The 24484-nt window shown below is 39.2% G+C and overlaps 1 protein-coding gene across 5 annotated transcripts in view; it reads left to right on the top strand.

Moving 5' to 3' along the window:
• Positions 1 to 24102, top strand: part of CPT1A (carnitine palmitoyltransferase 1A) — a 72304-nt gene extending 48202 nt beyond the window's left edge. For all 5 annotated transcript variants that reach the window (XM_054027812.1, XM_054027810.1, XM_054027813.1 and 2 more), the window contains 9 exons: positions 1296 to 1484; positions 2548 to 2653; positions 6996 to 7112; positions 7988 to 8152; positions 9377 to 9511; positions 13617 to 13769; positions 15461 to 15565; positions 17235 to 17327; positions 20934 to 24102. In XM_054027812.1, the coding sequence (XP_053883787.1) occupies positions 1296 to 1484; positions 2548 to 2653; positions 6996 to 7112; positions 7988 to 8152; positions 9377 to 9511; positions 13617 to 13769; positions 15461 to 15565; positions 17235 to 17327; positions 20934 to 21020 (1150 nt within the window). In that variant the 3' untranslated portion in view covers positions 21021 to 24102. The remainder of the gene's footprint in view (positions 1 to 1295; positions 1485 to 2547; positions 2654 to 6995; positions 7113 to 7987; positions 8153 to 9376; positions 9512 to 13616; positions 13770 to 15460; positions 15566 to 17234; positions 17328 to 20933) is intronic.
• The last annotated feature ends 382 nt before the right edge of the window (positions 24103 to 24484 follow it).

The raw sequence follows: 24484 nt of genomic DNA, 5'->3' as shown, positions 1-24484 counted from the left end.
CCTTTCTGGTTTGAGTTAGAAGTAACTTGGCAGTGACCGGTCACCTTCATGCACACCTTCTGCCTATTTGTAGTTTGAGAAGCTTGCTTTAATTATGAAACAAAAGTGAATCAATAAGTGTTTAATTGAACAATATTTGATGGCTAATGAACATTTGTATAATCGGTTTTCTGGGGCATTACCATACCTACTAAAATTATCAAATTTTGAAATCAAGACACTTCGTCAGATTCTGCTGTTACACTAGCGTAAATCCAGAATATCTCCCTTAACTTTAGTGGTGTTACTCCAACCTAATTTATGCATATCTAATTGAGAAAGTAGAATCTGACTGTCTTTACTGAATTTATCCCTGTTACTACTTCACTGAATTCAGTAGCCTTACACCAGAGATCAATTTGTCCCCGTGTTTCTGGTTTGGAAAACAAATACATGAAAGCACAATGGTTCCTTATTTTTACACTGTTCACTTCCTTTTTAAGGTTTTTGGTTTCAAATGCACATCTTAATGGAAAAATGTAATGTATGTTAAATGTACAATTCAATAGCATAGTATATAAACTTTTTTTTGGAGAGTACAGTCTTATTTATATTATAACACTCATTTTGGGTATCTATATTATATAAATTATACAAATACACTCACACAAATATATATATATAATCAGCAATTGTACATGTTTGACTCCAAAAATCTAGCCATCTGCATACAAGAGAAGTGAGTTACAGTTCTTGGACTCGGACTTCAGATATTCAGACATTTATAAGTTAATATCTCAGACATAACCATTTCATTAGCATAGTTTTAAGCTAAATGTGTGAATCTATCCAGGTTTACACATCGGTCTCCTTTGTCATAGCATTTGAGCACCTGTAGATTGGTTTTGTGACCTTTTATATCTAATTTCTAGTGTGTATGTGACTTTCCACAGAGGTACATCAAAAAGTTGTGCTTTGTTAGGCTGTAAATGTGCAAAATGTGTAGTATGCATTTTGTGTACCAGACACATGTTTCATTCCTGAAAACCAAATATCCTGCCTGTGTACTACTACTTGAGTTGGCCTCTGATGGTAGTAATTCCTTTTTCATCCAGGACTCTGATTCAAGAATATCTGTAGCAATATCCTCACCTGTTACTGCTAGTATAAATTCATTAGGCAGAGGGTGAAAGCCAAAGGACATTTAAATCTGTTAAAAAGTAAGATTGCCCTATAGAATCATACTGTGCTCTTAAAGGTAGTAAAACACTGACCAATTTACATAATATGACCATAAATTGAAATTCTGGCTGCAGAGTACCCTGGGCTAAGGCTCGTCAGGCCTATTTTGGACGCGGAAAGAACAAGCAGTCTTTGGATGCTGTGGAAAAAGCAGCTTTCTTTGTGACTTTGGACGAAACTGAGCAGGGCTACAGGGAAGAGGATCCAGTGACTTCAATGGATACATATGCAAAGTCTCTTCTGCATGGCAGTTGTTACGACAGGTACAGCAATGAGCAGGTGGGAACAGTGCCTCATAGTCACAATGAGCAAGTGGCTATCAGCCAGGATGGGCAAGGATGGTGTCCCTATCCTTTGTTTTCCAGAAGCTGGGAATGGGTGACAGGATGGATCACTTGATGATTACCTGTTCTGTTCATTCCATCAGGGGTACTTGACATTGGCCACTGTCAGAAGACAGGATACTGGGCTAGATGGACATTTGCTCTGAGCCAGTATGGCCATTCTTATGTTCTTAGGTGGGAACAGTGCCACTTAGTCACATTACTTTACTGAAGAGGATTCTGGTTCATGTGTAGCGTAGTGTGGTGTTTACCTTTTGTGTGTGTCCTTTAAATTGCACTGCATACTCTTGTGGGTTTTGGTCATCTGGTAATCAAGTTGTCATTTATTATTTTACCAGAGTGGTGTTTTTGTTCAATCTGCTACTTAAATCAGTCACTTTTTTTCCATGTTTCTTAAGCATCATATGTACCTGTGTCTTACTTTTCATAATTCACAGCCAGTTGTAGCGTCATAGTCATGCTGAAGTTCGTGAGTAACCACAAGAAGCAACATTTAAGTTTGTGATGATGTTTGGCCCCCAAGAAAACTTTAAAATTTCAGATTTTCTTTTAGTTAAAAATAAATGCACTTGTCTATTTGAAAACTTAGAAATTTTCAATATCTGGATTTTTCAAACAGAAGTAAAATGGTTAACTGCCTTTATTTATTATTACATAGCTTTTAAATACAAATCCTAATATACAGTTGTAAATTATAATCTAGCATTGCCAAATTTACTTGACAGGCAAAATTCACAGAATACATCAGCTTGTTTAACTCTATTCACTTTGGTGGAGTTGCACCTGTTTTTGCTTCTATTGCATTTGGCCCAGTGAATTTATAGGCTGGTTATTTCTGTAGCATGTTTTTAAATCTTTTCTCTTCTATTCGTCACCTGGAATTGTGTGCTGGTATATCTAATTGAAAGAGAGATTCAACAAGGTGTCACTTTGAATGAAAACTTTTAAACATACAAAAAAAATCTCCAATTTTTTTTTTAAGGTGGTTTGACAAAACATTCACTCTTGTAGTGTTCAAGAATGGCAAAATGGGCCTGAATACAGAGCATTCTTGGGCAGATGCTCCTATTGTTGGACACCTTTGGGAGGTGAGTGTTTCTATAGCTGACAAAGTAAGGTAATGGAAAGGATTCTCATCTTGGTTGGTTCTGTTTTGTGAATCCTGAGGCTAAAGTTTGTTTAAAGCTATGCTTACTAAGAAAGTTGTGTGTCTGATATGTGAGTTCTTAGTATTTCATGTGGGTACGCATGTGCTCCATATGCCTGAGACCAGAAAATTTTTCCAAGCAGTGTCCGTTGATTTGCCCCTGCACCTCTGCTCTCCTCATGCTTTGCACCAAGAGTATAAGGGATAGGGTGGACCTACTGCCTCTCCACTTCCTTCTTACTGCCATATGGCCTGTGTCAGAACCTCCCAGGATCTGGAGTGTCTCCTTTTTTCTAGACTTCAAACATATAAATATTTCAAAGTTTTATCTTTAGTGATAGAGTTTAGTTGTATTAATTTAGTTAGTTAGATTCTCCCCCTTCCTCCCTGGGAACCTGTCTGCCTCCTGGTATGAAATTAGATTATGCCCAGAGCGCTGGGCTTCAAAACTGTGTCCTTTGCCCTTACTCTTTCTTGGTCAGAAATGACTACCAGCGCTGCCTTAAAGAAGCACATATCTCCACGAGGTGCAATATCTGTCACTCCAGCCCTAGCAGAACCTGACAGGTGTTGCAATTCCACCTTAAAAAGCAGTTCATGGAAAAGGTTATTTGGACCCAATCAGACTTGGGCTGGGAGAGAGACCTTCTCCCTTTCTCCTGTACATCATCCAGAGTCAGCAAGGAGCATGACAGAGGATGTAAAAGTCACAATACCCTGGACCTTCCACCTCAATCACCTCAACCCAACCTTCCCTCTTCTCCCCCCACCAGTAGATATTTTTGATGGGATGATTGGGAGTTGTGAACCACTATTGATGCCATTTTCATCCAATCCTTGCATATACTTGGTCATCTAGCACTCTTTTCCCACAGCTGAAGTGTAATAACAGACAAGAGAGTGCTGAATGTCATCCATTCCAGCTATATCATCACATTTCTCTCCGTACCCTCTCCAAAATCTCCTTCCCTATACCTCTTCAGGGACCATTCTCACGAGGAGATTCTCCTCCAGGGTGTAGAATCCCTCCTCCAATGGGGAGTGATCGAGTAGGTGCCTCTTCAACATCAAGGAAAGGGTTTCTATTTCTAGTAGTAGTAGCAGCACAGTTCAGACATAATGGCTTTGCCATTGTCCTATATTTAGACGACTGGCTTTTTGCAGGAAGGGTGTGCTTAGAAGCCGTTGCATCAGCCTCATCATTGCTTCATCTGTTATCCCTAGAAATCTATGTAAACATGGAAAAGTCTATCTTGATACAAAAGCAGATTATAGAATTTATAGGAACAAGTCTAGACCAATTAGGGCAACGGCTTATCTCACGCCATGATCAACTTGATAGATCAGATCATGCACAACCCTTGAACATTGGTTCAGATTTCCCTTTTTCTCTTGGGGTATATAGCATCCTGTTCTTCTGTCATGCCATTTGTCAGACTCCACTACATTGCCTGTGGGCTTGGCTCCAAATAGTGTGTATATATACACCAGGCAAGCATAACGTGAACATCAGAGTGAGGGCCTCGCTAACTTGATGGAAAAATCCTGGACAAGTCTCTGTGGGTTCCTTTCCTATCCCTTACACCCAACAAGACGATAATTCTGGATGCCTCTCTGCTAGGCTGGGGAGCCTATGTGGACAGTAACGTGGTGCTGGACACTTAGATGAAATCAGATTGCATATAAATCTCCTGGAACTCTGGGCAGTCTGAGAGACTTGCAAAGCATTTCTACCATTCATCCAGTCTCACCATTTATTCATAGTGTCCGAAAATATTTCATACTGTCAGAAAATATAACAATCATATTCTACATAAACAACCAGGGAGGAGCGAGATCCATTCCCCTGGGTATAGAAGCAGTCACCTTATAGAACTGATTTTATCAAAAAACATTATGCTATCAGCAGGGTACTGTCCAGGAATCCAGAATTCAGTGGTAGGCAGCCTCAGCAGGTATTTCACCATCAATCGCAAGTGAGAGCTACACAATTCACTAGTGAACAGCATCTTCACTTGTGGGGAAACCCCACTTGGGACCTGTTTTGCTTCTAAGGCAAATAGGAAATGCAGCACATTACTCCAGGGGAGCTCAGGGAAAGCACTGCAGAGGCGATGTTCTCCTACTGCTTTGGACAGATCACTTCAGCTATGCTCTTCCCTCTCATTCCGCTATTAACTCAGGTTCTACAGATGATTCGACTGGACAGGGCATAAGTCATCCTCAGTGCCCCCAAGTGGCCTGGAGAATTCTGGTTTCCAAGTCTGTTGCAAAAGTTGTCCAATCCACCTGTCAGCATTTGGTCCTCTCAGATCTCTTGACTCAGGAGAATGGCAGTCAAATATCCAAACCCGGATGCGCTTCATCTCACAGCTTGGCATCAAACCTAGAACATACTCTCTGTGCAGAGTAAGAGGCGATCAGGGCGCTGGCGTGGACCAGCAGACACTGCTTGCAACAATTTTTAGGTCTCAATGTGCTTCCCTACATTGGAATACAGATAGAACTCAAGTTACAAAGGTAGATAACTTCCCGTTATCTTAATTTGCACATGTAGTTGTGCACAAAGTTTTATTTGGTTTATAATCTGTGACATGCATTTCACTCAACTTGCGTGCATATTTCTGAAGTTCTTACTTTTTGTGCTTTATATGAAATTGTGATTGTGAAGAATTTAAGGAAGCATACTATCAAGGCTGAACACTCTTCTAAACCATTCTTTGACAGGGCTGCAGATTGACATGTTCAGGTTGTTCATTGTTATGTATACTTTCAGTGAGTGGAGTGAAGAAGTGCCCTCCCCCCCCTTTTTTTTTAAATGCCCATCTGTTTCTCTGTCTCCTGGCCCTCCTATTTTATTTCATTGTCAACACAGTTCATTGCCCCAAAACATTGTTTGATCTTTTCACCTTTTAGAATTTAAGCATATATCCACCCTTATTTACTCTAACACTCTCAAAACCAGTACAAAAAGGGTAAATTGGTTGCTTTGGAGACCATTTCAACTTTATTTTACATTTGTCTGTAATACATTTGTCCAAAGTGATTTGTCTTTTTCATACATTTTTGGTATTAGCTAGTAGTTTTTAATATTTCAGCAGGGAATATCCACATCTAAAAGCCTAGTAGTCTTTCTGTCGTCCCTAATTAGAAATTGCAAAGGGATTCTGGGACTGAGATTGCCCCCAAGAGTCTAATTCTGACTAGCTTTTCTATTCAATCACTAGAGAGGAAAAATTCTTCTAATTCTTGTTTTAGGGAAGCACTGACTATTATTTGTTTATCTCCTTTCCTTAATAAAGGTGCTTTTAGGGTGTGGAAACAACTTCTTGCTAATATCTTAGAAGCCCAAGAATAAATTGAATTTGGTTTAATTTTCTAAAGGATTAACTACTGCTAGCTGATTATACCTAAAGATATAGTAAATTAATTATTAGATTCTAAGTACCAGTTGTGTACCAAGTGTTTGGCATGTTCTATCCGTCCAGTGGAGAAACTCAATAAGAAACAAAAGATTGAAAGTATACATGGAATAACAGGTTTGCTACAAAGATTCCCTGTTCTGTACTCAGTGTGTGCTGCCACTGTGTTGACCAGATATCAAATATCAACTTGGACTCATGTTGAGAAGGAGAATATAGACGTCAGTGGGACAGTCACTTTCTTCTCTAGTCTAGTTTACTGTGCTGCTGCTGCTGAGACCTACACAAATTTATGGAAAAGGTCTTTATTGCATTTGTGGTAAGACATACTGTGGAACTCCCATTTTTACAGTAAAACTGTTTCTGTTCATTTAAGAAATCAAATATTTCTACCATGAATACTAGCAGTCTATAAAAAGTGCTTACAGTAAACATAAAAAAACAAGAGGCAGCATTCATGTATTTATTATCTAGATATTTTTACAAGTCTTTATCTTATAAATCAAGAGGCAGCTCTTATCTAGAATCAGGCTAATATCCCAGTAGCTCAGTCTCTGCTTTTGTTAATGCAAGGTTCTGGTTTAAAGTAAACAAATCCATTGTGGTGGCACTTTAAGAAAACTCCTGCACCAGAGCTGCACGCCTGGTCTAAATATGAGAGAGAGAAATTGAATGTTCAGTGCATTAATGAACATATGTCTGCAGATACTGTTTTGCGTTCTGAATCTAGTAATTAATATTTCTGTAGGTTGAAAATGGAATTGAGTTAGCCTAACTCCAAAATGAAATGCATTTGAACTCTATAACCTGAAACTCTTTATTGTACAATACATGTAGTTACATATGTCTTATTCTTTGCAGAATGTTATGTCTTCTGATTGCCTTCAACTGGGCTATACAGAGGATGGTCATTGCAAAGGAGACATCAATCAAAATATTCCTTTCCCCACCAGACTACAGTGGGAAATCCCTGAAGAAGTGAGTGCAAAACCGCAGCTAAGTTCTTGAGTTCATTTTACTTCTCTTAGTCAGTAGTTACCTTACAGAGAAGATAACTTGCCCCTCTATGCTTCAGTTCATTGGAGCCTTTTCAGAGGTTCAATTATATGTGTTTCACATGAGGAGCCTTGGAATAAGAGACAACCACAGCAGTTGGGTTTCTTAAACTGAGAGGACTTTTAATAAAGGCTTTCCTTCAAAAATGTTCAATTTTTTGCCCAGATTACTAGTAGGACCTTAACTAGGTTGCACTTGCTAATTTGTGCATACCAGCATTGAAAAATGGCTATCCGTAATTTTTCAAAGATTTAACAGCAGTATTCTAGTGTCACTAAGATTTCATTATTTCATTCAATTTATGCTCCAGAGCACTTGTTTGCTATGTAATATAAGCGATTGTCCATTTATAGCTTACCTAAAATACATGTTGTTATACAGTAACCGTTCATTTTTAATTACTCACTAATACATAAAACTGTGAATGTAAGTCAGTTGAATAGGGGTGTCTGCAGAAAACGGAGTATATTCCCTTCTTTCCTTTCCTGTATTTTACCTGAGGCCCGAGGAACCAGAAGGCTTTATAAATGTAATCATATAATACTATTTAAGCTCTAGTGACTTAGAAAACATTTCAGAATATGAAAATCAGAAAAATTTTGCTGGATTCCTGGAAGCATATGGGAGTTTAAATAGCTTTCTGGTCAGATTTTTTTAGCTATTTATTTAAGGCGGGGGGCAAAATATATTATTTAGCTATAAATAAAATATATGAATGAGCTTTTTATCATTTTCTTAAAGAAATAGTGCAATTTTGTATTATGTATGTATTTTAAAAAATGTGTTGCTGTTTTTAGTGCCAAGAAGTGATTGAGAGGTCCCTGTGCACTGCGAAATCTCTAGCAGATGATGTGGACTTCTGTTCTTTTCCCTTTGATGCTTTTGGGAAAGGGTTAATCAAGAAAGCTAAAATAAGCCCTGATGCCTTTGTGCAACTTTCCCTTCAGCTTGCTCACTATCGGGTAAGAACCAACAGCATCTGGTTACTTACAGAATGTCATAAAAATGGATATAATAAAGCTGTACCATGGCTAAAAATATACAGACATCTAAGATGCTTAGACTTCAATCCAACTTCTACTAAAGTCAGTGGAGACACTCCCTTTGACTTCAGTGGGAGTTAAATCAGGCTCTAAATGGTCTGCTAGCTGGAAATTCATGATTCCAAAGGTCATTTTTATGACTGACACACACACACTCTCTCTCTCTCTCTCTCTGCTGCTTAATTAGTGATCTATTTACAGAAGTCCTGCACTTAAAGGAAATGGATTTGATTATCTAGTAGGTATTTTTTCATATGTAACATCTGTTATCTTAAACCATACAAATTTACTTTAACGTTTTTTCATCATATATGTTTGGTTACTCCAATAGTGTTCATAGATATTTGGACTGTTTTCTTTCCTCTTTGGTTAATCCTCCATCTGTAGTATGCTTTTAGACACATTTCTGTGTCAGAAAGATTCCCCATTCCTGTTGTTGACTTTGCTTGGTAGCTTTTCTCAGTTTAAGGTATTTGCACTCCATTTTTCTGATGCTGTTGTAGATGGAATCTCTTTTTAACATGATCATAGAAATTTAGATTTTCTCACTACTGCAGCCAATTTTCTCATCCTGAATTCTGAAAGTATCCATGAATGCCCCTTGTCAGGCAACGACCCTGAGCAATAGTTCATATCATTATTACTTGCAGCCTTCATTAGAAGGAGTAACTGGCTTGCACACCTGTCCTGACTTGTATTTTAACCAGAAAGCTGCTGATACATATTAATTGGTGATGTGTAACTTCCTTGGTAAATTTTAAAATCAGTGCATGGGCTGTAATGTGCCCAAGTACAGTAATATGTAGGAACCTTTCCATTGACTGTTCAAATGGGCTTTGGATCAGGCCCTGTCCAGCTATAGAGGATTATGTAGGAAAAAAATGTGTGGGATCGTTTTTGTTAGGCTTTTGGTTGCTTTTATCAGAAATTTTGGGAAGTAGTTGTTGAGCCAATTTTGTTTTCATAGACTTTAGGATACAGACTGTGTTTCAAGTTTTAGGATGAATGGATAAATACTTTAGTTTGGTCAATTTAATTTATGGTGTGATTTTTTTTTTATGATTATGCTTGCCTTGATCTGCTGCTTTATAACACCAGGTTTAGTCTGAGTAGATTTTTCAATCTTCGTTTTTTGTCTCCAAGGACATGGGAAAATTTTGTTTAACATATGAAGCCTCTATGACCCGCCTGTTTAGAGAAGGCAGGACAGAAACAGTGCGCTCATGTACTACTGAATCGTGCAATTACGTTCGAGGCATGGAAGATCCAACCCAAAATGTAAGTTCATTGCAGCAATTCATGATAAATTCTCATCAATTTTGTGTACATATATAGGTATCTGGTAATAAAACACAGACTTCCTGTGACAGTACACTAGATTGCTTTACTGCATTGTCTACCAACCCAGAAATAACATTAACTATACAAATAAACCCCATAATAGGCAGGGCTTTGGAGCAGAGCCCGGAGATGAAGCGCAGACCAGTAGGTTTTTGCCTGGAGCCAGAGCAGAGCAATTCAAAAATTTGATTGCTCCAAATCCCTGATAAAATGGTTTTAAATGCTTAGGAACTACTATATCTTTCTTTCCTTAATGAGGAATAAATATCTAAGTTTGGATCTACACTGCAAAGTTTTGTATGCATAGCTGTGTTGGTCAGGGGGTTGAAAAAACAGTACCCTCTATCTGACATAGCTATGCCAGTAAAACCCCCAGTGTAGACACAGCTATGCCGAAAGAATGCTTCTGTCAGCATAGCTAAGGTTTGGGGATGTGGTGGTGTCATGCCAACAGAAAAACTCCTTCTGTTGGCATTTACTGCATATACAATAGGAGACTCTGCCTGCATAGCTACACCAGCAAAGCATTTGTAGTATAGACAAGGCTTAAATGCAGACTAGTGATGATCTGTACTTCTCTATCATTGCAGCAGGATTTTAGAATTGTTACATAAAAAGAGAACCGCAGTAACTAAAAAACAAAAAGTGACCCTTTTCTTTACAACTCAAGATTTTCACAAATATAAATCAATTATCATTTTTAAGCGAAAATGTGTTCTCTTCTTAGAAGGAGAAACTGAGCAAATTAATGCTATTGCAAGGTAATTTTCTGTTATGCAAAGTACTGTGCTAGCTATGTTTGTGTTTTACTTTTAAGGAATAAATATTTGGTAGTGGTTGTAATCAGTGATGAACTGCCAAAATTTTAACAACCAGTTCCATATAAAAAGTTCTGTTTTAAGGGATGTGCCACAGTATGTATTTTTTGGTACCTTTCTCCATAAGAAGTGGCAATGCATTGAGTCATTGGGAGTCGTACTTAACAATAAAAAATACGTCCGTATTTTCCCGGGACAGCGATTTAAGAACCAAAAAGCCTGACCTGTCCGGGAAAATACGGATGTATGTTAACCCTACCTAAAGTTCTTTTTTAAAAAGATGGGCCTGAACTAGAAATGAGCTCCATTTCACATGTGTGGGTCCCTGCCACTCCCTGGGGGTGGTGTGCACATGTGTGGGTCCCATCTGCTCCCTGCCCCCCTCATTGAAGCAGGTGTGCAGGGTTACTGCCCTGGGAATTGCAGGGCACCAGTGGACGTGGGGCAGGGTTAGCTGGAGGCAGGGGGTGCAGGGCTGGCTGCGGGCAGGGCAGGGGCTGGCTGGAGACGGGGGGATGTGGGGCCGACTGGCTTCGGGCAGGGCCGTAGGGGGGTGCGGCAGGGGCTGGCTGCAGGCAGGGCAGGTGGTTCGGCAGGGGCTGGCTGCGGGCAGGGTGGCGGGTACTCACGGGGAGAGCGGCTCGGAGCAGCCTGAGAAGCAGGACGCAGCCCAGGCCCAGCAGAGCAGCCGGGGACCCACCAGGCAGCAGTGGGAGCCCCAGGGCCAGCGGTTGGGGGAGCAGCAGCAGCAAGAGGGCCCGTGCTGAAGGCCAGGCGGCGGCCCACATGGCTCCCACAGCCAGCGCCCCCAGCGGCCGGAGGAGGAATTACATCACTTCCTGGCCAGAGCCCATCAAAGCCGCAGCGCCCCCTTGCTGGGAAGCGGGTTAACAACTGGTTCTAAAACTGCTTCAAAATTTAATGACCGGTTCACGTGAACCGGCGCGAACCGGCTCCAGCTCACCACTGGTTGTAATAGTATGAATGCTGACAAGGGAACACAAACATTTCTGGATGACCTCCTCTGATAATACCAATAATACACTCTAGCTAACATAGACATAGAAGAAAATATTGAACTGTAGTGTGGCTCTTAACTATTTAATCTAAAAACTTCCTTCCTTACCCCTCAGTATTTCTGCTAGTCTGTTGCAAATAACTGCAAAGTCACAAATGTAGCATTATGACCTCACTGTGAGATTGAGCAAGAGAACTCCAGGCCTTGTTATGGGTAAAAGCTTGCGGGGGGGAAGGTTGTGTGGCTTTTTTACACAGATGTTTAGGTTTTCCCATGACATTTACTTATTAAACAGTTAAAAGGTAAATGGAATACAGTCTAAGTAAATGTTTTCTTGACTGTGAATATCTCTTTAAGTGAAGCAGATAGTTCTGCTGCTGCACAGTTGGTAGGGTAAAGTCCTGTTTTACAACTGTGCAGTGCAGGTCAATGTCTTGTGAACAAACTATTAAGATAACAGAAAACATGTTCATTGTACGCAAGAATTGCCCACATACTGCTAAGTCCAAAAATGTGAAAGGTCGAAGTGAGGACACATGTACAGGCTGAATGACGTCGGTTGAAATTGTCACTTTTGAGTTTACAACTACAAGTAGGCATATTGCTGAAGACACCTTTGTGACACCACCATTGAATGAGTCCAGTTAACATCATGTTAAATACCATATTTGCAACTTCTTCATATTACATAGTTTTAAACAAAAATTCACAATTGAAATGGTTACTTTACCCTATGATCTCTTACTTGGTGCTCTCAGACTGATAGTGTAAAGTACTACAATATGTCACGTTTCACAAGATCGCTGGTGCTTTCGATGAGCTTGGAAATTACTTACCTGATTTTCAGATGTGCTGAGCGCTCACAGCTCCTATGGACTTCAGTTGGAGTGCTAGCAATATTGAAAATCAGGCCTAGAATTCAAACTTAATTTTTAGAATTGTTTTTATTTATGACCCTGTGAACTTACTGAATGCCATGCCAGAAAGTCACTGGAAACTGGGTGCGCAGCATCTATGAAGATCTTTCTTTAGGTGCCTAGATTTGAAAATCTGGACCAGGGCTCATTTCAGAAAGTTCTGTGACAATGTCCTATTATTTGGCCAAACATTTTAAAGGTAAAAGTTATAGCCAAGGGTTTTTTTAATTACAGTAGGTCAGATGATTCAACCATCTCAATCACTTACAATTTCTCCAAGTCGTGAATGGGCTTTTCTGAAGGCAGTACTTCAGCCTCTGACAGGATGCTGTTTCTACTCGAATACTCTTTTCTTTTCTTTATTTCTACATCTGATTTTTCCTCCCCGTTTTTCCTGATCTCTTACTTCTCCTTTTCTTTCTGTTTTTCTTCCTGCATCCCCCATGCGCCTTTCCAGCCACCTGTGTTTTTCTATCCCGCTCTTTGCCACTCTTCCCCTTCTTCTTCTATTGAATGCTATCATTATCTCAAATAACTAACAGGAGAAGTATTAGTAGCTTCTTATGCCAAACCAAGTAGGCTGTCTAATACCCTATACGGATAGTACGCCATGCTGTGATGGGAGAAGGCTAGGGAAGAAGTGACAAATTATCATACTCTGAGATAGCACACTGGGTGTATGAAATAATCTGACAGAATGTGCTTGACTATCTAGAAAATGAGTGTTTGTTTTATTTAGTAACTAAAATCTTCTATTGCCATTGACTGCACTATCTATCAGCCTCTTAAAATAGCTGTTAAGCTCCCAGTTCTTTCATCAGTTCAATAAGACCTGCTTTTTATAGCTGTCTAAGCAGAGGAATACAAAAACAGAGTAGGATTAGATTTTTTTGTTCTATAATCTCTCAGGAAGCTTGATTTGATTAGATGCACAATGAAGATGCAAACTTCATAAGGCTAGTATTGTAATCATATCTCATGCTATACCTGATTCAGTGAGTTATATCACATGTTTTCTACCAGAAACTATTGACATATATGCTAACTCCAGAAATTGAAATATGTTAAAACTAGAAAAATTGGATTTTAAAAAAATCAATCCCACATCACTTCAAAGTTCCTTTCCTGATGGTGGTGGTAGTTCCTCATAGCTGGTTTTTGTTGCATACTTTGTCTTGTACTTGGCTTTTAGTGCTGCAGATTGAGACCAGTCACTGTAATTTTGATTTCCCAATTTAAATACCTTCTGTCTTTTTCCTTGGTGTTTTTTTATTATTATTATTCTTTAGAATGAAAAGAGGTGTAAACTATTCAGGATTGCTGCTGATAAACACCAGCACTTGTATCGCCTTGCCATGACTGGTGCAGGCATTGACCGCCATCTGTTCTGCCTTTATGTGGTGTCCAAATACCTTGGTGTTGAGTCTCCTTTCCTTAAGGAAGTAAGTAACCTTTCTTCATTGCTATCCAGTAGAGCAGCTTCATCAAGTAAACAAAAGATTAGTTATCAATAATTAGCTTTTTCTGATATGAGTTTACTATAATTGTATGTTAAAATGTGTAGTTCTAAGGAAAATGTGAGATTGAGTTGGTTACCCTGACATTTTGAAATATGTTAATGAATGCTAATTTGGCCCTGGTCTACACAACAAAATTACTGCAGTGTAACTATGTTGCTCAGGGGTGTGAATACTCCATACCCCTGAGCGATGCAGTTATACTGATCTAAGTACTGGCGGAAGAGCTTCTCCTGCCGACATAGCTACCACCTCTTGCAGAGGTGGAGTTAAGTGTTATGTCTTCACCAGAAGCACTACAGTGTCACAGCTGCAAATTTGTAGTGTAGATCTTCCCTTAGTATTATTCAGCTTTATAGGAGACTAGATAAGCTACAAAGACACAACTTGCAGAAAACTATTTTTGTAGAGTAGTAAGTGTCAGCAGTGGTTCAAAGAGATGTGACAGGTATTGCAAAAAAGAAATGATTGATAGCAATAAAGGCAGTGGAGTTAGGCTTTTAATTTTTCTCTAGATCACATTACTTACATGTAAGGTGAAGTCACTGTAAAATATCACCCTTTGAAGTTAATATTTGCTTAGGAAACCACATGTGTGGAGATACATAAATGTTACGGATTATCACACTAACAGAAGAAAGTATTATCTTGATCAGCGGCCCAGCTGTGTGCTTAAAAAAATCCAACCACGGCTGCCTGGCCCGGTGCGTGGCGGGGTCCAGATCTCAGCTCTGGCTGCCCCAGCTCTGGCTGCCCCACCCCGCACGTGGCACTCTTGGCCCCACTCTGTGGAGGAGTCTTTGGGCGGGGAGCATAGAGGTCTGTAGGGGGCTTAGCGGGGTGGGCGCTATGGTTCTCAACCTGTGGCCCATGTAACAATTATAAATATAGGTTGAGAACCACTGATCTTCTTTAGTGAAATTAAAGAACCTTATTATATAGTTTGGGTTTGTAAGTTCTAGACAAGCAAAAATGGTGCAGTATTGCATTTGCTTTCTCATAGATGACAAAAATTCTTTGCTGCTTCATTCCATAAAAGATTAATCAAGTGTGTGATCATTGTCTGGGTCACAGAGATTAATGAATGTAATGATCAGGCTGAAGAGGAAAACAACTTTTTGCAGTTTTCCTTAGTCCTGTCTTGAAACTGATGTGCTATAACTAGAGATTACACAGAACTCTTACTTTTTGTAAGGGTTACAGTTTCTTAATACTTTACTGTTGCAAATCAAGGGCCTGACCCAAAGCCCATTGAAGTCCATGGAAATCTTTTCACTGACTTTAGTGGGCTTTCGATCAGATCCCTAGTGATCACTCTTCTTATTTCAGCAAGCCTTTTCCAAGCATGATACTAACAGGAACTTATCTGTTTTCTGTATGGGATCAATGTCAAGGCCTTGTGTGCTGCCTTTTTTTTTTTTTTTAACATAGCTTGTCCTGAAATATAGATAATTCATTTTAACCTGTTCGTTCCATTGGGAATGTTTATTGGAGTTCATATTTAGTAGTAGTGCTTTATTAAGCAAAGTCTTGTAGCTTAGCTTGATCACAACTACTTAATTGCAACACACAAGCTGCCCATATGCACATTACTCTGGACTTCATATGCTCTAAAGGTTTTGTCAGAGCCTTGGAGGTTGTCAACAAGTCAGACACCACAGCAGCACATTGATCTGGAGAAGAACCCTGAGTTTGTATCCAGTGGCGGAGGCTTTGGACCTGTAAGTTTGGGGTTTTTAAAAACCTATTTTGTAATGCATACTTCTTAAATGGGGGCTTAGTTTGTAAGCTCCTAACTTGAAACTTTATCTCAGTAATAAGACTGAAGACTTGTTGGGGGATGTGTGTTAATGTTTTCCTTTTGTATGTATGTGCACAGGAGAATCTGTAGTCTTGGCTTTTTCTTTCAGACTAGATAAATTGGGTGGGTCTTGCAGAGGAATCCAGGTATGCCAGGCAGACATAACTATACCATGAAATCTGGTGGATGGGGGCTTACTTCACCTCTTACTTGTGGGATTTGTGTTCATTATGACATATTCCCATTTTTTGCTGAACAACCATTGAGAACGCAGAGTAGCTGCAGAGAAGGCTCATATGTACTGTACCTATTTTTGTTAGATTCCCCCCAATCAGAGGCGGGGATTGCAGTATATATCCTGTGTGATACTGTACTCTGACCAGCTAATGAGCCTGAAAATACCTTTAAATCACATCCTTGGTATGATTTTTATCTTTTCTCCAGTACACTGAGATACGTTTTTTTTTTTTTTTTTTTTTTAAATTGCAATGTCATAAAATAAGAGCTCCCCAAAGAGGTGTTCAAATTAGGAGGCTTCGGCATTTTTTTCCAAATAAGACTTTTACCTACTTAACAAGACTAAGTGAAACTTTCCCCTGGCAGCGTTTGAACCTCTGAAATCCTTTCTATGGGGTAGTTTGACTTGAGAAACGTTTCATGAACCACAACATCCAGATTATATATGGCCAGTAATTAGTATCCAAAAGAGGACACTTGCCAACAAAGAAATGTGTCTCAGCCATAGGGATTTCAGTCCATTCTTACTTGTCTTTTCATTTTTGTTCTTACTTATGTTCCATTGTCTCACTCATCATATTCCTTCTTCCTGTTCCTTTTTATTATTTCTTTTGTCTTGCCCCTGAATGTTCTCTTCGCTTCTAAATGGGCTCCCCTCCCCTTGCGACAATGGAAGCCCAAGGACTCATTACTTCCTTACTTCCTAGTTTCTCTGCTCTTCTTTTAATGCTCTACAGAGCACGACCCTGTAGTATAAAGGAAGAGTACTAGGGTATCAGACTGCTCAGCAAGAATGGGAGATGCCCCCATGTGCAGGGAGGATGCATCACATTTAATAAGTAGGAGGTGCACAGCTGGACAGTCCTTCCTATGTGTATTATAGGATCTGTCCCATGGAGCTGCATTTTGACACTTGAATGGTCATGTGCTGATAACACTGAAGGCAGACCATTTAAACTGTTCTGTGTTTCTCTAAATAGCAGTAATTCTTTGAGCTGAAGCATCATTAAACATACATTAAAACTTATTTTTGCATTACAGCAGAGGTTGTTAACCAGGAGGTGTATCAAACTTTTTAGAGAGCCACTGCAAGCCTTCTGACAGTAATTATAGTAAAAGTGAGGGGCCAAATTTGGCCTGGCTGCCTGTTGTGACCTGACATGCAGGGGTGGGGTGGGGGGGACTCCAAGTTAAAAAACAAAAAAACGGCCAAGGTGAAGCATGGTTCAGAAAAGGTCAAGATTCCCAGCTTTAGAGAAAACTTGAAGTTATTTTAATACCTAGTTATAGAACAGGAATTGTGCTGTTATGTATGAGTGTATTAAACCTATTGCTAAATACTTTTTCCACAGGTTGCTGATGATGGTTATGGTGTGTCTTATATTCTTGTGGGTGAACACCTCATCCATTTCCATGTGTCCAGCAAATTCTCTTGTCCTGAGACAGTAAGTGTGAAGTAAAATTACAATTCTATTAACCTTTCCTACACAGCTCAGTAGTGATTTCATTTTCAGATTCGTTTGTGAAATGTCCCTGGAGTCATATTTTTAAAAACATATATCTGAATCTGTAGTATATGGCTTCTCTGTGATTACTCATGCTGACTTTTTTAGATCTGCTGTGAATCTGTTTTTCTCAACTTGTATGTGTAGAATATCTTTATAAACAATGGAAGCTGCCCCCATTCAAGTTCATCCAGACTTTCATACACCATGAAAATATATGGCCTGATCTTTTTCTCTCACATGCAGTGTCATGGGATTCATGTAAGATAGTCCTTATCCATCCAGTAAACACCACTGGTGGATTCTCACTTTTTAATACTGCACATCTTTCTTCAGGCCTTCCACTAGTTGGAGGCATTGGAGCTTTAAGACAGTGCGGAAAGAATGCCACCTCTTTCTGAAAACAAGTATCTCCTAGTCTAAACTATAGTATGTGAAGCTTGTCCAGTTATTGTGTTGATCGGTATTTAATAAACGTGTAGTATATTCTGAAGCTTTTAGTGAGAGTCATCCATTAGGATCAGGTGGGAATATACTGTGATACAGGGTGAGCCTCAGTCATTCATTTTATTTTTTTACTGTGTTTCTATAAACCTGCTGAATTTTAGCCACATAGATGATCTCATCGTCTTGTTGGGACTGATCTCATAGATAATTTAAGGTATCTTAGCGATGCTTCCAGTGCTACTATTCCCTATTCATAAATGGATTAGGACATAAATTGTAGTCCTTGGATCATGCAAATTCATCCTTTAGTTGCCTCAGTTTTTTTGCCTTACTCATCAGTGAAGTCAGAGTTCCACACCAAGAAGGAAGCACTTTTTATTAGTGACCTTGACTTCAATACTATTTCTACACCCAGTGTGCACTGTGTTCAGTTTTATAAGTGTTTTTTAATCTTAATTCCTTCCTTTCATTATTGATCTTTAACTTACAAGAAGGAAAACTGGTCTGGTTCACAGTTTATTATTAATAGACTAGAGCATTGTTGTACAATGATTTACTATAGTTTTCATAACCCTCTTGTGCCAGAAAGATAAGAGATCCTAACACAAACTCAAGTACAAAAGGTATTTGTGATGGGTTACCTGACGGGTTACCCCCCTTTCCCCCCTCCCCCCCCCCCCCCCCCGTGACACCTGATGTACTGGCATACCACTGAGCCTGCCTGTTCCACAGCCTGGGCTCCCTGACACTGTCCTGCTGAGCCAGGCCCTCAAGCCTACTCCTGCACACACACAAGTAGGGACACGCCCAGCTGCAGAAAGACACAGACACTGAAATCAGTTCTGCCTGGGAAGACTCAGCTAGCAAATTGCGCAGCAGTCGAGTGCACACCACTCTCTGGAGTGCAAACCCAAAATTGTATCGTCTTGCGTTGCACAGAGGACTGACTGTGTAGCGTAAGCTCATGAAAATTGCTCCCTCCCTCATTGTGGAGGAAGATATGCACAGCTTTTTGCCCCCCCCCCCCAGTTATGAAAACTGGTTTTAGAGAAAACAAAAACAAGTTTATTAACTACAAAAGATAGATTTTAAGTGATTATAAGGGATAGCAAACAGATCACTGAGCAAATAAAACAAACACGCAAACTAAGCTTAATACGCTAAAAAAACTGGTTACAAATAGTAATTTCTCACCCTAAATGTTGTTTTAAGCAGATTGCAGAGGTTCTTGAAGGCAAGCTGCTCTTGCTTGCAGATTAAAACTCCAGGGATTTCTTTCACAGGCCAAACACCTTCCCAGCCTGGGCTCAGTCCTTCTCCCCTTCCACTTTATCTTTGTTTCTTAGGCCTTGTCTACACTGGCAAGTTTCTGCACAGTAAATCAGTTTTCTGCGGTGTAACTCTTGAGGTATAGACACGGCCAAGCCACTTAGTGCGCAGAAACTCCTCAGTTGCAGCGTTGCAAAAAAAACCACCTCGATGAGCGTTATAAGCCTTACAGCGCAGAGGATCCAGCGCTGTATTGGCAGTGTAAATACATTACAGCGCAGAAAGCAATCAATTGGCCTCCAGAAGTGTCCCATAATCCCTCAAGTGGCCGCTCTGCTCATTGTTTTGAACTTGGCTGCCTTGGAGATATGCACTCCTCCCCTTTCAGAGCTCCGTTTCTGACAGCCGTTGCATGCTGTGCTGATCTGTTCCCGGACGAGAGAGAGAGGCGCGCGCGCACACACACACACACACACACACACACACACACCGGCAATGTAGTAGGATACCCATGGGACAATGGGATTGGGAAACCTGCATCATGTGATGCTGTGCCTGCCCCACAAGGCATTGCAAACCCTTCCCACAGCACCCTGCGGCCAGTTGCACAGTGGGATAGCTACCACAATGCACTACTCTCTTTGCTGTTGCAAGAGCTGCTAATGTGGATACGCTCCACTGTCATAAGGAGCACAGTATGGACACGCAACAACAGTTTAATTCCAGCACTTTAATAAAAGTGGTATAACTTGTTGCACAGAAACTTGCCCATGTAGATATACACTTAGATGTTTCCAGCAGTCATCCTGGGCGGGGATTCAGTGAAGAATGAACTTGATTAAGTCACTCTCCGGCCTTAAATAAGTTTTTCATATAGCGGGAATCCTTTGTTTTCTACTCTGGTCTCTTCCCCCCACCTCCCTCTCTCCCCGAGTGGAAAAGTACTGGTATTCTATTATGGAATCCAGTACAATGTGACTTCGATCACATGACCCCACAGTGTCAAAGCAGCCATGAGTCAGAGGCGGTTTGTAGCATCCCAGGAAGGTGGGAAATTAGCATCGTCAAAGATCTTTTGTTTTTCCCATAATGGCTCATCCAGACTGATTGCATTCTGTCTGGTGGGCGTTCCTCAGGTGCAAACACTTTTGTAGTACTGATGTATGTATAGTCAATATTCCTAACTTTAGATACAAAAATCATACATGCATACAAATAGGATAATCATATTCAGTAAATCATAACCTTTCCAGTGATATCTCACAAGACCCATCTTGCATAAAATACATCTTAGATATGTTATAATCATATTAAAACAATATTTCTATAAAGAATATCAGGTGTAGCGTCACAAAATTGTCACCAGAGACTTCATGTTAAAAGATTTCTCCCAGGTCATCTATATTTCCTTATATTTTGGTGTCATTTGAAAGTCGGTTCCTGCTGAGAATTTTTTTTTTTTTTTTTTTAAACACATCACTCTTTGAAATAGTAATCTGCAAAAGTCAGTGCTGTTCCTGGGGGAGAAAATTTTTCAATTTAACCTACAATAGAGACCAATCTAACTTCAAACTAAAATACAGCTAAATTCCATTTACAAGGAAGAAATGGATAATGGAGGAGGATGCATGCTGAGATAGCCCTCTTATATACTGCATTAAAATTATTCAGATTTTCACATTCTCCTACTTCAGTATGAATAGATGACTGCTTCATTCCATAGATTTCAAAATTACAAAAAATGAAAGGAGGAAATAGATAAGTTTGGCTACAAGATTATGGTGGCAGTTCTTGCATTACAACTCTTCCTATATCTTTTTATTCTCTTAGGATTCTCATCGTTTTGGAAAAAACATCAAGCAAGCAATGGTTGACACCATAGCTTTATTTGGCGTTGGTATGAACTCTATCAAGTGATTCCCTAATATCAATGCCAGTGTCCTACCATTGGGGCGAGAACTCTTCTGATCAATGAATGAAAGCAAGGTGTACTACGCAACGGTTGGAGGGGCATTTGGTCATAATCATCCAGTGATCACCTGTGAATAAGGATTCAACACCTAGGCTGAGGTTCAAATGTCCTATCACTTCACAATAGCTCAGAAGAGTTTTCTTCCCATAAGGGATGACTTTTGACATCCTATGTGATTCTAGGGATAGTATAAAGCAACATCATGTGAAAGGCATGTGTACTGTAGCTACTGTAGGCCTGTCTCAATTTTGTGTACATTTAGTAACTTTTTACTTAAAATCTGGGTCTTACTTGTATTTCATAAATGAGTGGATAAAATTTATTAAGTCAATCTTAATCAGCAGAAAGTATTTGACTTCATATGTACTGGTAGCAAAACATCAATTGGTATATCTGCTGCTTCTGTCTGAGAGTGACAAGACTTGTGGGTATTCATCTAGGTTGTCACTTTTTAAAGATATTTCTTTGCATTGAAAATATATCACAACCTGACATAACCTAATGTAATGCACTAACTGAAAATATACTGTGCTTCTTGGAAATAAGTATATGCTACAGTGGGTAGTAAAATAGTTGCATTACATAAAAGAATGGCAGGTATCACCTATTTTCCTCTGTTTTATAAGCATATAGTTTGCCACATCTTAATTTTATTACCATATGAACATACCTGCATGTTGTATGAGCCAGTGCCTTAAAAATGAAAGGCCTCAATACAGGGAAACCTTACACTGTGGGGTTCTTGTTTTTTGAATTATTTCTATACATTTTCTATGCTGAACAAGGGGAATGGGATTGTAAATTTAATTCTCAAGTTGATTTATTTAGGCAACATAGGATAAGAGTTCATGTTTTTACACGTTGCAATTTGGCTGAGGGCCTCTATGTGAAATGCCCCTTTATCTGTCTAATGAAAGACTAATCCTGGTGAGACAATGAATTAACTTTGTTTCAGAACCACCACATTTCTAAAAATCACCATTTTGCTGTGTAAGTCACCAAAGATAACTGCTGCATCTCATGTACGTTTTTCTCTGGGACTCCAGGGAACGTAGCCATTAGTACATACAAACCCGTTGGGCAATCCATAGAAGAAGACTGTCTGCAGCTAAGGAACTGCATCTTGTCTACCCTCATGTTTAAAGCAGCACCCACCACATTTCCAAACATCTTTAAGGGGAAAGGATTAAGACAGTCAAATGGTAATGCCAGAATGGTGAAATCTAGCATTCTCTGGTCTCTGCCTGGAGAGGCTCTGGGTAGGGCCATGGAGAATCAACACACACTTAATGAGGAAAGCAAATGGGGAGGGAGAGAGAAAGGAAAAAAAAACTGAGCAGTACCACTCAAAAAGGTATATAATGGAAATTTTAAAAGCAAAGTAAAGAAACCTTCACAGTTCATGGTTGCTATGAAATTAAATGAAGTAGCTTTTTGTGATACCTCTCTTCCCTGGGGTTCAAGTTGTGTTCATTTTAGACAGTCTTTATATCACACAGAGCCTAAGCAGCATAAAATGTGGCAAGTACTTGTCAGAGCAACTGTATATAAAAGGATCATGTAACATATACAGTGGTGGTCAGTACAAAAATGACTGCTGCTCCAGGGCTATAACAACATTAACAGCCCTGTAAAGGAAAATGTCAAATTTATCTTTAGATTGAGAATATGAATATTTTCTGAGCATTATCTTGTTTTGACTCTGCCACGTAAATTTTTTTTCCCTCTGGGTTCCACACAAATTTAATACACAAGTTTGGGAAGAGGCCCAGATGCATAGTCATGTAAATATTGTAATGCAGGAACTCGACAGAAGTGGGCCAGATAATTTTTATTGGGTCAGATACAGTGTGCAGGCAAGGAGATTATCAAATAAGCCTTACTGCAACTGGCAGGCATGGCATCTAATCAGACTACTGCAGCAACTTCACAGTGAATTGTCCTTTTGGAGCTGCAGAAATCATGCACTATTTATAATGACCACTGACCAATCTGTATTAAATTAACATTGACATATTAGCTTGTAGGAGAATTTTTTATTAAGAAAATATTTAGGTTTGACTCTCAGGTTTTAAATGTTACATATGTAATTGTAGGTAGTGCAGTTATCAATGCAATTTTACATTCCTTAAGAGAATGTAAATATAATTGGCACAGGAAGAGTTTGTTTTTATTGTACATGTTGAAAAGGATGATAAGTCTTATGTATTTTTTATTTGGAGCAGATAATTTCTAAACATGGTTTGTATTTCATTTATCTTAGAATGTCAACTGCATGTAAATAAAAATGTGCTCTTTTGGATGTAAATCTTAAAAATGCACAGTGAATGTAGGTTATCATTAATTAAAATTTTTTTAATCTTCCTATCCTCTACATTATGTACACACAGTGAAACTGCTCACTTTTGTTTGCTTAAGTTGTATGAAAGTGACAGTTTACCTCTAATTTTTTAGTGTGGTACACATAATACTAAGAAGCACGGCCAAGTTAAAATATTGTGTATATATTTAGAAAAATTCTTGATTGGTTGATTCTCAACCAGTGATTTAAAGAGGACAAAACTAAGGTTGAGTAGGCAATCGAATTTGGTAGGAATTATAGTAAATCAGTTATTACATGGCATTGAGGAATTGGCTGGACAACTGAATTGTGCATTTCCAGATTTTCTAATATTTAGCTTTTTGGTGTGATTTGGGAAACTTAATATTTAGGTGTTAACACTTACTCTGGTTGATGGTCCTAACTATTTTTAAAGTTTTGTTTTTTGTTTTTTGGTGGGAATATGGATTAGGGTGTCTGACTTTAGCCCCACAAGTTTAAAAAAAGTTCCTAATTTATTATGCTTTGTACCATATTGATTTCCTATATCAGATTTACTAATTTATACTGGTTTTATCATGCTCATTTACTCCACTTGTACTATCTTTTCATCAGTTATTTACATCTAACACTTCTAGTTTGTTCTTTAATTATATTTGTTCTGCCTTTCTGACTCTGAACAATAAAAATTAAGGGTTTCACAATTATCACTCATCCTTTTGGAGTCTTCTTCCTTACCCTTTGCTCCCATGTCTCTGCTCGTGGACCTAGGGTTACCACCTTGCCAGTATTTGAGCAGCCTGGCTTTTTTTTTTTTTTTTAAACGAATTTGCCAGTTGCCAGAAAAATTATTTAATCTACCAAAGTTGTTTATGTGGGTCTAAAGATTTGCGTAATTATCATAATACATTGGGATATTTAACGTTAAAAGTTTGTCCAGCTAAAGATGCTGCAGTGTTCCCACTGCCACAGTTTAAGCAATAACAGATCAAAACTGTTGAAAATACAGCAGCTGTATGCTAGGGTTTTCAGGCATCTGGTTTTCGACCAGAATGCCCGGTCAAAAATGGACCCTGGTGGCTCCGATCA

This window comes from Malaclemys terrapin, chromosome 4 (genome assembly GCF_027887155.1).
Source record: "Malaclemys terrapin pileata isolate rMalTer1 chromosome 4, rMalTer1.hap1, whole genome shotgun sequence".
Taxonomy (NCBI): Eukaryota; Metazoa; Chordata; order Testudines; family Emydidae; genus Malaclemys; species Malaclemys terrapin.
The sequence above is the reverse complement of the archived record's forward strand: the minus strand, read 5'-3'. Positions and strand labels throughout refer to the sequence as shown.